We start from the raw sequence: 14,381 nt of genomic DNA, 5'->3' as shown, positions 1-14,381 counted from the left end.
CCCACATCAAAGACCAGGAGTATCAGGTGAAGGTATAAACCTTTGTCTATAGTCAGTACCTAAGCAGGCAGGTAAACTTTGCCCCAGCGCCTCAGCCACTCCGTGGAGGCCTGTACCTGTGGTGGCAAGGGCCCAGGTAAAATCCTACCTGCCCATTCTCACTGCTCAACAATATCATCAAGGTTTATCCCTACAGTGAATGACTCACTTCTACAGAAATTATACTTAGGAACAAATCTTTTCACTTTAACCTCCACTTTACTTTTTAGATCCCTTGTGTATATTTAAAACGAATACTTGTGTAAGAGAGATCAGAATGATGGTTGTATTAAGCCGATTACAAATATCCATCATCCGTGGAATCGTTTGGTAACTGAACAAAGCTACAGCGCTGTATCATATACTTTTAAAGCTACTGTAAGTTTACTCAACGGTTATTAAATAAATGTTTTTAAAATTAATTTATCTAACATCTATAAAATGTGAGACTGTGAACACTTAACTGTTTAAAGAGAAGATTTTGAGTATAAAATTGGACTTTGAAATAACTCCTTGATGATATTTCCTGCCGTTTACTTTCTCTTTCCTTGCCTCAGATTGTGTTCAGGACCTGCTCCTTATTGTTAGAACCAGTTAGAACCAACTAATATATTTCAGCCACCTATCTATTTTCTGTGTGGAGATTGACATTTAACATCTTGACAATCACTGTAGTATATAAAATAAGATATACTGACTTCCAAATACTTTATATACTTTTTTTACTAATAAAAATTTAGTACAACATATTTTCACCTTATCACTGATTTTTAAATAGTTATTGTAATTCCATCATCTATGATGCCAAATGACTTAAGATATTAATTATGGCAGTCAACTACATCAACAGGATGTAGGCTGGTCCAGAACTAACAGCTTTGTACGCATTTCACAGACATTCATTTTTTAAGTGTTGTTATTATAAGTATTTGTTTAAGGGGTTAGAGTAAGCACTGCCATACAAACATTTCTAAGGCATACATCATCTGACCACCATCTACTGTCAGTACACCAGCCCTCCACTGAACCAAGGAAGGCTTTCAGTAATGATAAATTATGTGTAGTAAACATACAACATTAAACTTACAACTATAATTATATGAAGAAGCAGTTATAAAATCACCAAATCAGACTAAAAATATATGCCATGTTATTTTGTTAAACAGCTTTGAGATAGTCCCAAAAATACACATTAATATTATTATTAATAATAAATGTATGAAATGTCTATGAAACTTTTTGTAATAAAAGCTGAATAGGAATTTATACGTTGAAATTAATTATTTCGTTCTATCAACTGATTATGTTTTCAAACACAACTGATAGCACTTTTAGGTAAATCGTTGTAGAATTTGTCATAATGTGACTATTGGCAGGATATTCTATTTTTCGAAAGTCAGGAAACAAGGAGTTTCATAGAAAATATCATAAGGGCTATATGTAATATTTCCAAATCTTCTGAGAGAGAATAAATGAGAACAGTTGAGAGTTGTTGACTGAACATATACATGAAATCTTTGCCGTAATTAATGTGGGTCGGCACCTGTTTGCTTGGAATCGTACAATCCTTTCCAACATGTGTTGACAATATTAAAGCTTAACCCAACCAACTCTTACCATCACATCTAAATTAATGTTCAGTGCTACACTTTCCAATAACCTTCTCCTGCTTCATTAATGTACACAAATATCAAATTCTCCTACCAAGGGCAATTTGGGTCAGCAATCCTCATGACAATTCTAGAAAGAAGTTAATATTGCCTTCTTAACTTTCAGATGTTTCAGAATGGAAAACCAAGATTAATATGAGACAAGTATTCAACATATGTCATTATAAGCTGTACAAGTAGTCTACCTCATACCAGGGATACCAGGATTCTGTCCTGCTTTCATCACCCTCATCTCTGTCCACTGTTGTTAGTATAACCAATTTCATATGCCATCAACATATATATCTTTTTACTTTTTATATATTACATACAACTAGTAAACATTTTTAGAATAAAGACAATAAGTAATTTTGGAATAATATTTATCAACAATCAATGTGATGTGTGTTCAAATTCCTAGGAAAAACTTTATTGTATGATATTAGCTTAAGTTATGTGGTGTGATAGAATTGCTTAGTATGTGTAAATAATATCACAGTGGCACATGCTATATGATCATGATATATGTTTCAGTAAATTCAGTAAGTTAATAAATATCCAACTTTCCTTGAAATATTATTCAAACCTTGCATATCCTGATTACAATATACATACAATCATATCATTTGGCTGAAAAATCAAAAAATCAAGACAAACTTGAAAAGTAATCATATATAATTTTACATCTGACAGACCATTGTGACCAATGAAAAATATGACAAGGGATTGTCTTATAAAGCTGACCTCAATCTTTGATGCGTCTTTATCGGCCCTGAGGGTAAGACACAATACAAATATACAGGTCAGGAGGCCATCTGTAGTGACTATTGGACATCTACCAACCTTTCTATGACCAACATGCGGTTGTCGGTTTTACCTGACCTTTGACCCACAACTTGAAGCAATGACATGCAGAAATATGGTATATCTATCTATAAAACTTAAGTCTGTAAAGTATTAAATATTTTACTCAAATCAGTTTTGATGCCTACAAGAAATCTTCACAATTTTAATCAAGATGTTTCTGCTCTTTATCCTTTCATCAAGTTGAACACATATTTTTGCAAAAAAGAAAGACTTCATTTCTATGGCGATTCTATTTTATCATACACCGTATTTTTGTTGCAATGATGTGAAAAAAACTTTATATGATTTGTATCACCAACATAAAATCATAGTGGTTATCTAAATTAATTTAAATAATGGTAGCAAAGGAGTGCTTTGCCAAAGCTGCACTAGCACAGGCATTTGGTGTATTTAATTCAATCATAATGTGTTCCCACTTCAATTACATTTACATTTTATGAAGAGATTAAATCACAAAATGTGAGGCAAGTATTTAATCTTGCCACCTTATCACAGCACTGCCTTGCCTCAGAAATATTATCGCTCAAATACTAAAAGCATATTATTGTGCTATGGTGATAAAATGGACCTTTAAGGTAAAAAGAGTTTTAAATCCTGAAAGAGCAACTAAAAAAGTGCACATTTTTTCCTTCCCATCTAGATAAATCTGTTTCCAATTGATAATATGGCAGGTCTTCACAGGTTTCACAATGAGACATTACACAAATCCCAATTCCATTTCAATTAATATCGCCAAATATCCCGTATAAAAATACCACATTCGCAAATTGACAATTTTCGATAACTCCAAAAGCATCTATTTATTGCCATTACATTTCCTAAACCTCTAAATTTCGAATCAAGATTATGACTTCATGAATTAATTGAAACTTTCTCACCAACCCGACCACATAACCTGGACCATTTTTTTTGCTCAAAATTCAATCAACAGTGGTTAAAAACTAACATCCAACTGTTGTCAAAATTGTGACTACACAGGATGAAACAGCTTTATTTCATTAAGACCATTTCAAATTCACTTTAATGTTTTTATATGTAATGAAAACATAATGACCTGAATACTAATTAAGTTTTCTTGATAGTTTCTGACATCCAATGACGGAACATGCAGAAGTGGTGAACAGCAAAGGAACTGGACTTAACTTTAATAAAGTCACAGTTCGTTTACATCGCCATAGCAGTAGACTTACCCGGTCAGGTATAACAATTCCTCCAGTATCTTACATCTACCTAGCAACCGTTGGAATAAAACTAAACCTTCCAGTGCAAGGTATCAGTGGTAGCCCAATGTGGTGGACACCAGTAAGTGGCACTCCCGCTGGCAGTACTAACTAGTGCTTACCTAGTAGTTGAGACAGGTTAAGTGGAATCACTAGTATACCCTGGATGATTAGAACTGACTCCTCCCCCTGCCAGACCAGCCTGTGACTGCAGACAATACTAGAGAGATGATATGGATGTTGCACAAACATCAAACAGGACAAAAGACTACTGAGAACATGTAACAACCTAACATCAAACCAAACACAGAAACACAACCAAACCATCGCCATTATCATGCAAATTCCGGCACAGGCAAAGATCAAGGGGATGCATAATTCAATATATCTTTTGGTCTTTGAGTTCTTTTTAATGTCGGTAATTATTGTTAATTAAGACCTTTTCTTGTAGATCTAATCCCAATAAACTCTACATGATTGATCTAGTTCTAACTTTTTGTGGAAAGCCTTCAGCTTTTTCTGTTGTTAGGAACACAAAAAGACGAGGAGACAAACTGGCTAAGAGCGAGTCAAAAATCTGACCAGCTGATTAGTCAACTTCCATCTACCAAGTTTATATAGATCTACATGGGACCACATTAAAAACAAACTCTAAATACCTTTTGATCTTTTTTCACAGGCCAAAAGATCTTTTGCAGTGAAAAATTCCCAATTTTTTAATTGCCAACAAGAAACATCAAAACAGAGGTTCTATGCTAGAATATGCCACCAAAGGAAGTTAGCTAATGCTTGGAACTAGTCATCAAAGGACTGTAATGAAATTACCAGTCCCCATCTGATTAATGTCATGCACCTCAACCCAGTCATAAGTCTGCATAAATAACCCACCATTACAAAATAAAATGGCTGTTATATATGTATTAAAGATTAAAGTCACTGTAAATTGGACCTGTCATGTGATCACACCCATTACTGTCTTGAGAGCAGGAGACTACAAACTGACCACTCTATTATTTTCCATCACATGCCTATCACCCAGACAGATGCTGTTTACAGCCTCATATTGTCATCAGCTTATGAATAATCTGAACCTAGAGGTTAAAGTTCAACATGCTTAAAACACTCTATAATTGTCCTTTCAAGGGTAATCATAGTAAACCTGTGATCATCACATCCCATTTGATCATGTGATGCTCTCACTCTAACACACCAGACATCAGTCACAGAATTGTTAGATTACTATAAATATCCTATTTGTCTAACTGATCACTATCCTTATCATTACTTTGTGTCCTTTTATTGGGGCTTGTATTAGACAAAATTTCATATTGCAAGGGAAAGCTCAAATTTCCACTTCTGCAGCCCTGTCCCCGCCCCTTCCCCTTAATATTCAGACTGCAGACTTGTATATCATAAGCTTAAATGATGAGCAATGATGACATCTCTTGCAGAGGAATCTATCATGCGTTACTCTAGTATTCATCTGACAGGGATCTACCAGATTCAATTCAAGTTATACCAGTATACACTGATTAGGGATCTACAAGATTTCATTCAATTTACATCGATATTCACTGACTAGAGATATACCAGACTCTATCCAAATTTCCACAAACACTGATATTCACGGACTAGGGATCTATCACACTATCAAAATTATTGTTATATACACTGACAAAGCATACTCCGAACTCTATCTAAATTACTCTTAAATTCAACAAGAAAGGATCTTCCAGACTCTATCCAAATGGCTTGGATATTCACCGAGATGGGATCTTCCGGAGTTGAACCAAATTACACCAGTATTCACTGACTGCACATGTTCTTTGAGAAGCAGAGATAGTGTATCAGTCATATTAACGTATCTACAACTTTGATAAGCTGGCCAGGAGTCAGGCCCTTGGAGCCACCTCACACAATAAACCTGTTCACCCAAACACAAACACACATCAAAATGCTATCATTCTGTGATTTTTCTATGTTACTATACACAGTATCTTTAAAGAAAATTAATTCTCAGATGGTCACACCAACTTGCACCAATTTAAATACAACAATATCAGGTATTAAAAGATATAAATATAAATGCTAAATGTGAACCACTTTGCGGCAGTTTGACGTCACCAGGTAATGACAAAATCTTCATGTCAGCTCTCTTCATTTCATAATGAGCAGATCTAGCGGAGATCTACAAGTAAATCATTCCATCAGGTCTTGTACTGATTCAAAGAGCATGCATTAGTGGAGAAGGTGGACTCCCTATGTAGTACAGAGTCTATCTCCCTGACTGTCACCGTGACATTATTATTGCCATCAAATGATCACTGCCTTACTAGGGTAAGAGTGATTTATTTAACAAGACTCTAAATAACACATCAGGTTTCTGACTGCAGATTAAACCACTGCTGCCTATCACCTAATCATGTACCAGACATATCACTTTTCACTCACTGAACTTTTTCATGACACAACAAGATAAAAGTGTAAAGTGTAAGTGATTCTTTCTTCAATCAACAAATACAATCCCAGACAAGCAAATAGTGTCATACCATCACAGGAGCAAGCTTTGAAAACTGGGAGAGGAAACATCCTGACATCATGATCTATTGTTATAACACAAGATATGTTCTTCTACTGGCGTTGACCTTATACAGTAAAATATCATATAAGCCTATATCAGTCTGAAAAAGTTAATTCCATTTCAAATCAGAGATTCTATTGTATAAGTACAAGCGACCCTCTTAGTTTTGTTTAGAAGTAATTTTGTTTTAGTCTAGTTGGAGAATGTATGACTAGAGACCATAAGGCAGATCACTGGAGCCACAACTGGGGCAGGAAAACTGTTCATAACTCTTTCCTATTGCACTAATGAACAATAACTTATTTTGAAGTAGAAAGACAACTAATCACCATTGTTCTGAAATCAGCTCCTTATCAATAGGTAGTAAAATGCTGATGGTATTCTGGTAATGATGCAAATGTTGGCCTTTGGCAGTGTGGGTAAAATGTAAGTGGGACCTAAATTTCAAGTAAATCACCAATAACCATTCCTGCCAAATTAAATCCTTATGACAAGGTAATGAATTTAATCATAAACAACTGATAACACAAACAATCTTCTAGGGCTCAAGCAGTAATAAATTCATGTGCAAATCCTGTGACAGATTTTCTGATATTTATTTACTTTTTAAATTGTAGACCCATTGTTTAAGCAATTAAGTTGAAAAGGACTCATGGAAACATTTAAGTTACTGCCTTCTATTGGACTCTCAAACATGAACAAAAAAAATTGAGTCCTCCACAAAGAACAGTCCCTTTTAATCCCTATATTGATTAAAACCTGCTGAAAATAACCCATTGCTCTCAGCTCCAAGGACTTTCCCCGATTTAATATTACACAGAATTATTACAATACCACTACACCTAAATGACACATCTCATAGAATACCATTACATAAAACCAAAGAACCAGAAACATTCTAGTAACTATTTCTATATCAGTCTGTCCTTGATTCATATGGACTAAATGACTAACACAAAAAACACTGTGTACTAGCATCACCAATTCACATATTAACTGTCACAATTTCGCTGAAGTACACTCACCAACAGAATCTGTAATTACATGTACAGTATTGCTGTATGCAATCCCATGTATATGGCATCATAAATACTTCAAAACCCTTGGGATTTCAACTTTCCCCCTAAAGCACATATTGATCGATAAAGTTTTTCAGTAAAAATATATGCATATCCACCATGGGTACATATTACAGAAGGCAACGCGCCTGTCATTGACTGATTAATCGCATTACAAAAGTACAATGTACAACACACCAATCAATAAGGCACGCATCAGTGTTTACAGGTGGTCCGAAAACATTTCACAGGTCATCCTAAAACATTGTATATATACCATATGGATCATAACTTATCTATATGTTTATAGATGTTTGATTACTCATAACAAAACTTCAATAATATAAACACAATACACTACAAAATTAATTTTATATTTCCTAACTGATTTCAAACAGAGGCCACTTTCGAGTCCTTCGGAGCAAATTTTGTCAGGAAATCAATAATTGCAATGAAATAAAACTAAACAAAAAGATAATTCCATGACAATGGATAACCTACAACATCACTGGAATGGTCACTTACTGTAACTGAAGTGGAATTATGTACCCTACATAGCTCAACTACTTCAAACTCCCAATTGATGCACTGCTTTACGCTCTGAGAAACTGCCTGGGAACCAGCTCCCTGGTCTCTTTGATGTTTGGGAACAGCAAGCCAGTATCATTTGATCAAAGACTAGAAGGATAAATCTAATTTCTTACTTAATCTTCATGTCACTTCCCCATTGTAAAAGTTTACTAGAATATTTTCAATGTGCCTATTTTTTTTTCAGACACGCTAGCAATTTTTGAGGTTTTTTTTTTAAATCAATTACGTTGTAAAGATACATGTTATTATTTATATAAATGTGAAAAATTCCTGCTCTTTATGTTAACATTGTAAAAAGTGAAAGGCTACTGTTTTTTCCAGATGTGATATTTTATATGAATATATTTCATCAGATTAAAATATAAAGCAAACAAGAAGTTCATAATCACTACACAGTATAGGTTTTGTGAACCAGCTGGGTTACTTATCATGTTTTTGACTCCTGGAAGTATATTGCTATCTTGAGTGTTAATTATCATGGCCTAATGTAAGGTCTCAAGTTACATAGGTTACGTCAGATGATAAACATTTTAACTTGCCACTTCTTTCTTCATTAAAAGGGATATATGTGTATAACATACCGAAATAAGATGTTGCACAAAGTTTGATTAGCAACGTAATATCGGTCCAGGAGCCCTGCAAAGAGCCAGTGGCTGATTAGTACCCCCCAGATGTTGGAGTACAGGTGTCCAGGCCTGCTCGAATACTAGCTCAGTCGCCACATGGACTCTACACAAAATGTCTGTTTTGCCTGACCATTCATCTATTGTAAAAAATCTCAAAGGAGCTCTAGTCATTTCCTCTGTTCTTAAATTTAACTTTCTACACAAAGTTCTTTAAAATAAGACTTAGTAGGACTCCCAATAGAACACAATATGTGACATTAATCATACAGCAAAGATTTTCAAAATAAGTGGGATAGATCCACTTAAGGCTACAAACAGAACATGGTACAATATAAAAATAAGAACTTCCAGTGTTGTCTTCTTGTATAGAACCAACAACAACACAAAGTCGGATTTTGTTTGTTAGTATTCTATGCATTTTCTACAAATTGTTAAATTACTTCAGATGCACTATTACAAGTCAGTATTACAATACTGACCCATTTAAACCAGACAGTATAATTCACATATTGCAGAATTTAATAAAGACTGGTACAAGCAAAAAACAAAATTTGGTACATGTCTTAGGTAGAATAAAACACAATTTAACAACAACAACAACTGTTGTTAAAATGGCATGTCATGTGATCATTATTTTTGTTAGACATCCAAGCCAACACAAAAACTAAGTTGGGGCAAGTGTCCACATTGGTCATGTCCTTATGGTAAACACCTCAGCAGTGCCTTGTGTCAACATTTGTAACTTGCTTATTGTTCCCTTAACTTGTGTTACCCGTGTTTATTCTCTACTTGTCCTAAACTGTGTTTAATGTTCTCCACACTGTCCTTACCTTTATTTATTGCTCTATACTCTGGCCTTACTTGTGGCCTGTGTATTGTTCTCTACACATGTCATCTCCTGTGTTTATTGTGCTCTACATTTGTCCTAACTTATGTTTATAGTACTCTATGCTCGTCCTACCCTGTGCTTATTGTGCTCTACATTTGTCCTAACCTGTGTTCACTGTACTTTACACTTGTCCTACCCTGTGTTTATTGAACTCTACACTTGTCCTACCCTGTGTTTATTGTACTCTACACTTGTCCTACCCTGTGTTTATTGTACTCTACACTTGTCCTACCCTGTGTTTATTGAACTCTACACTTGTCCTACCCTGTGTTTATTGTTATCTACACTTGTCCTACCCTGTGTTTATTGTTCTCTACACTTGTCCTATCCTGTGTTTATTGTACTCTACACTTGTCCTACCCTGTGTTTATTGTACTCTACACTTGTCCTACCCTGTGTTAATTGTTATCTACATTTGTCCTACCCTGTGTTTATCATACTCTACATTTGTCCTAACCAGTGTTTATTGTACGCAACACTCATCCTACCCTGTGTTTATTGTACACTACACTTGCCCTACCCTGAATTGATTGTACTCTACATTTGTCCTAACCTGTGTTTATTGTACACTACACTTGTCCTACCTTGTGTTTATTGTACTCTACACTTGTCCTACCTTGTGTTTATTGTTCTCTACACTTGTCCTACCCTGTGTTTATTGTTATCTACACTTGTCCTACCCTGTGTTTATTGTACGCAACATTTGTCCTACCCTGTGTTTATTGTACTCTACACTTGTCCTAACCTGTGTTTATTTACTCTACACTTGTCCTACCCTGTGTTTATTGTACGCAACATTTGTCCTACCCTGTGTTTATTGTACTCTACACTTGTCCTAACCTGTGTTTATTGTACTCTACACTTGTCCTACCCTGTGTTTATTGTACTCTACACTTGTCCTACCCTGTGTTTATTGTACTCTACACTTGTCCTACCCTGTGTTTATTGTACTCTACACTTGTCCTAACCTGTGTTTATTGTACTCTACACTCGTCCTAACTGATGTTTATTGTACTCTACACTTGTCCTAGCCTTTGTTTATTGTTCTCTAAACTTGTCCTAACATTGTTTATTGTTCTCTACACTCGTCCTACCCTGTGTTTATTGTTCTCTACACTCGTCCTACCCTGTGTTTATTGTACTCTACACTTGTCCTAGCCTTTGTTTATTGTTTTCTACACTTGTCCTAACTGATGTTTATTGTTCTCTACAACTGTCCTTACTTATGTTTATTGTTCTCTTAACTTGTCCTAACCTTGTTTATTGTATACTACATTTGTTTTTACATACATTTTCACAACATTTGTCCTAACCTGTGTTTATTATATTTTTGTTTTGCAAACTTTCGTCTAGTGGTGGGCGGACGATTGTTTAGATATGCATCATGAAATTTTCATATTTTGTAATTTAACCAAACCAAAAAGTGGTCTTGATTTTTTTTGGTTTCATTTTGCTAACATATTCATTGATAGTTTACAAATGACTTCTGGCTATAATACTCTCAATGTACATCTACTTCTACAAAAAAGCAATTTTATACTAAATTAAGAAAACTGATGACAATCGGTTATCAACTGATTTTATGTTTTCTACTGGTGATTAAAGTGAAACTGATTCCCATCACTACTTTAATCATACAGCTGCTCATTCCAACATGCATGCTCTTAAAACAAGAAAAAGCTTTGAATGGTTGTTAGTTTCTATTCTGATGTCACAATTTCATGTTATGTGATTTGTGATATCATGAAAGAAACATGCTGTGAAAATATTGTCATTCAAGAATTTCACAGATGTTTCTGAAAATTAACTTAATTACTGCCTGAATCCAAGAACCTTATTACATTTCATCTGTTTTGAACATTAAGCTTAAATGTAACCGACTATTCCCAAATCCTCCATTGTGTTCATCGTCAACCATTTATATTTCCTATAGTGCATTTGATCTGTACTGCATGATGTTTGTGTATCTCAACACATACATCCTTACTTGTACCCAATCCATGATACAATGTCTGATTTTTTTTCTCTTTTTATTATTTTTTTTTAATTATCTATATTTTTAATGTGCCATTTTATAGCAGAATGCAGTCTAGTCCAAGTACCACTTTTAATGACAATCTTCCTAGAAATTATCCTTTATGAAATATCTGTCTTGCAATCCATTCAAATAGCTTCATTTATTTAAAAATGAACAATGACTTTACTAGTGAAATATACTGAAAAAGTACTTTTCCCTTAATGGGATCCCATAGAATACTTTGTAAAAGTATCCTGTCAGATATCTGTGTAAGAAAATTGTTATTTTTAAACTAATATCATTGATTATACTGCTATGGCCTACACAGATTTATGACAATTATGATGTTTCTTGGAAATCAAACAGATTGAAAAAAAAATAAAGTCAAACTTTTGGGGTTTTGTCCCAATTACATTCATTCTTTTAAAACTTTGTTTCGATCAAAATTACTGAAAATTGTACCTTAATAGGAGAGGTGATGCAGGTATTAAACTGAAAAGAATTTAAATTCTATTCCTGTAAAATCTATTTTGTCATGTTTTGAATGGTTATTTTAGGCCAGCTAATAGATATTGTCTGTTGATTGTATAAACTTCCAACAAAGATAATCAGAGGTTTTACACATCCTGTTTAAGGGAAACTGATCATTTTTTTTAATTTACTGTACCTTTGATGTATACAAACACCTCACATATCTCAAAATGGGGACAACAAATAAACTTGAATCAGTCCCAAAGTCTGATATGGTTACAAAGGGAGGTCTACTAGACAAAATATATCACTGACAGTGCTGAACTATCAAAAATGTGTTCTCTGCTTGATCAAATTAAATATCACACTTCTTTTTAAACATCTTGTTTTCATTTTCAAAGAGATCTTTACAAATCCAGTGAGCAATAGACTGCATTAGTCTATTTCTACCAATGAAACATTACAATGTTATACCTTTTTACTTAATTTCCGAATTTTATATTGTAGTTAAAGATAATTAATATATGATACACATTGCAATGGTAGAGGAAACTAATGAAAACAATTCTAATTGAAAATAACCTGAATGGAATAAATCAGCTTGATTATGGTATATACTCCAATCTCAAATCAATATAAAACCTACCCCAATAAAAAATACTGCTATGGTATAAGAAAACAAAGCACTTAAATTTCCCAGGCGCCTGTATCATGTCAACTGATCAAGTTTTATCACACACAGACTCTAAAATATCTATGATGGTGGTAGGGGGAAAGGTTCATGATTACTATACACCATGACTAAAAGATATTGATCTGCAAAAATTATGCTAACAATAACAGTTCCTAAACATGAAAGGAATCATATCAATAAATTCCATTAAAGCCTGAAATTATCATGTATCAATCCTGTTTATTCATATTTCCCTACCATTATGGTATACTGAACTGAGATGACACGTGTGTATTTTCCAGTTACAATCTGATTTATGTATCAAAATATATTCCAATATATTTTGAAAGTTTAATCCAAACTGTATGCAGGGAAATGGGCATGAATATCTGATTTATCATCAGTAAAACCTCTTAATCTACATCTTTAATGCACATTGATCAAAGATGAAAGGTGACTAGGTGATTCCAGTTCTGCTGACTGAATGCTTGCTGAAGCAGTGATTACATCAAACAGTTTGTATCCTTCAGGGTCAGTAGATAATGATGCCATCCTGTAATCCAATCCTTACGCTGCTATTCAAATTCAAACTGGATCCTTAGCACATGTACCGCTGACCACTGCCTCTGCACATTTGGCCAGTTCAGATTCTCTGTTGTTACTAAAAATATCCACACAGGCAACAAGACGTTTATTACAACAATTCCATAAGGTATCATTAAATAATGATAATTTCAAAGGAAAACCTCTTCGAATTGGAAGATAAATACCGACACATTTGTCATACGATAGCATTCAAGTCCTTTGTGAAGCGAAGGCATGTCAACCGGGCCACTGGGCCATTCATATGCTTATGAGGACACAAAGGACCTCACAACAAAAGGTGCATAATTTTACACACTCGATCACTTCCTATACACACGACATAAACAGGTCCCGTTTCACGATCCCTTTACCTCACAGACGATACAGAAATAGCCAGAATGAATCCCGGTAAATCCAAATCAAATAGAAAATCTGGTGTAAAACTCCGTGACCTAGTGGTCAAGGCTGACCAGTAAGCGACATGAATTTGAAAACTTACCGTCCTCCCGCACACCCTCCTTGTCGTTCCCAGCGTAGCTGCCACCAAGGTTATTGTTTTTGCCCTGAAATGGACAAACATATTCGTCATGAAATTATCCAGGCCATGATGGTGGCATATACCAAGCGACCTAGATGAATCAAACAGGCCCAACGCCTATTGATGTAATTAAACTATACAAGTGTACCTACCTCCTCTGTTTCGGTAACCAAACCCAGTTTATCCTCGGATAAATTTTCGGACGATCTCTTTTCTTCCTCGCCTTCATCTTTGTAAACTTTCACTTCATCGTTCGAGAAAAAGTCTTCGGAGCCGCCAGAGTTCACATGCGGCATTGTAAAAACACAAAATACAATCCAATCCTTTACTTTTTGATGTACTGTCTCTCACACACACGTTTTGAATCCGCCATGAATATACTCTCTGTGAAGACATTCAGATGGGAAGCGCCCAATTGGCAGCAAGCACTTAACCGTCCGACCAATCAAAAACGTCGTTACAAAAAGGTTTCAGGCACAAAGAGGCCCGTCAAAGGGCAGCATTTAAATAAAATTCTTGCGGATATCCACAAATTTTAATATTTTTCCAACGTACGAGGCGTAATTCAATATAAGAA

General features: G+C 34.8%; 1 protein-coding gene across 1 annotated transcript in view; it reads right to left on the bottom strand.

Moving 5' to 3' along the window:
* LOC132556293 (transcription factor 7-like 2) overlaps positions 1-14,148 on the bottom strand; it is a 53,168-nt gene extending 39,020 nt beyond the window's left edge. Inside the window, 2 exon segments of the mRNA XM_060220676.1 lie at positions 13,766-13,829; positions 13,957-14,148. Coding sequence (XP_060076659.1) covers positions 13,766-13,829; positions 13,957-14,100 — 208 coding nt within the window. The 5' untranslated portion in view covers positions 14,101-14,148.
* Positions 14,149-14,381: the final 233 nt, after the last annotated feature.

The sequence above is a fragment of the Ylistrum balloti genome, unplaced genomic scaffold (genome assembly GCF_031769215.1).
Source record: "Ylistrum balloti isolate Yb309-2 unplaced genomic scaffold, AGI_CSIRO_Ybal_v1 Utg370558, whole genome shotgun sequence".
Lineage (NCBI taxonomy): Eukaryota > Metazoa > Mollusca > Bivalvia > Pectinida > Pectinidae > Ylistrum > Ylistrum balloti.
This window is presented reverse-complemented; position numbering and strand designations above follow the sequence as displayed.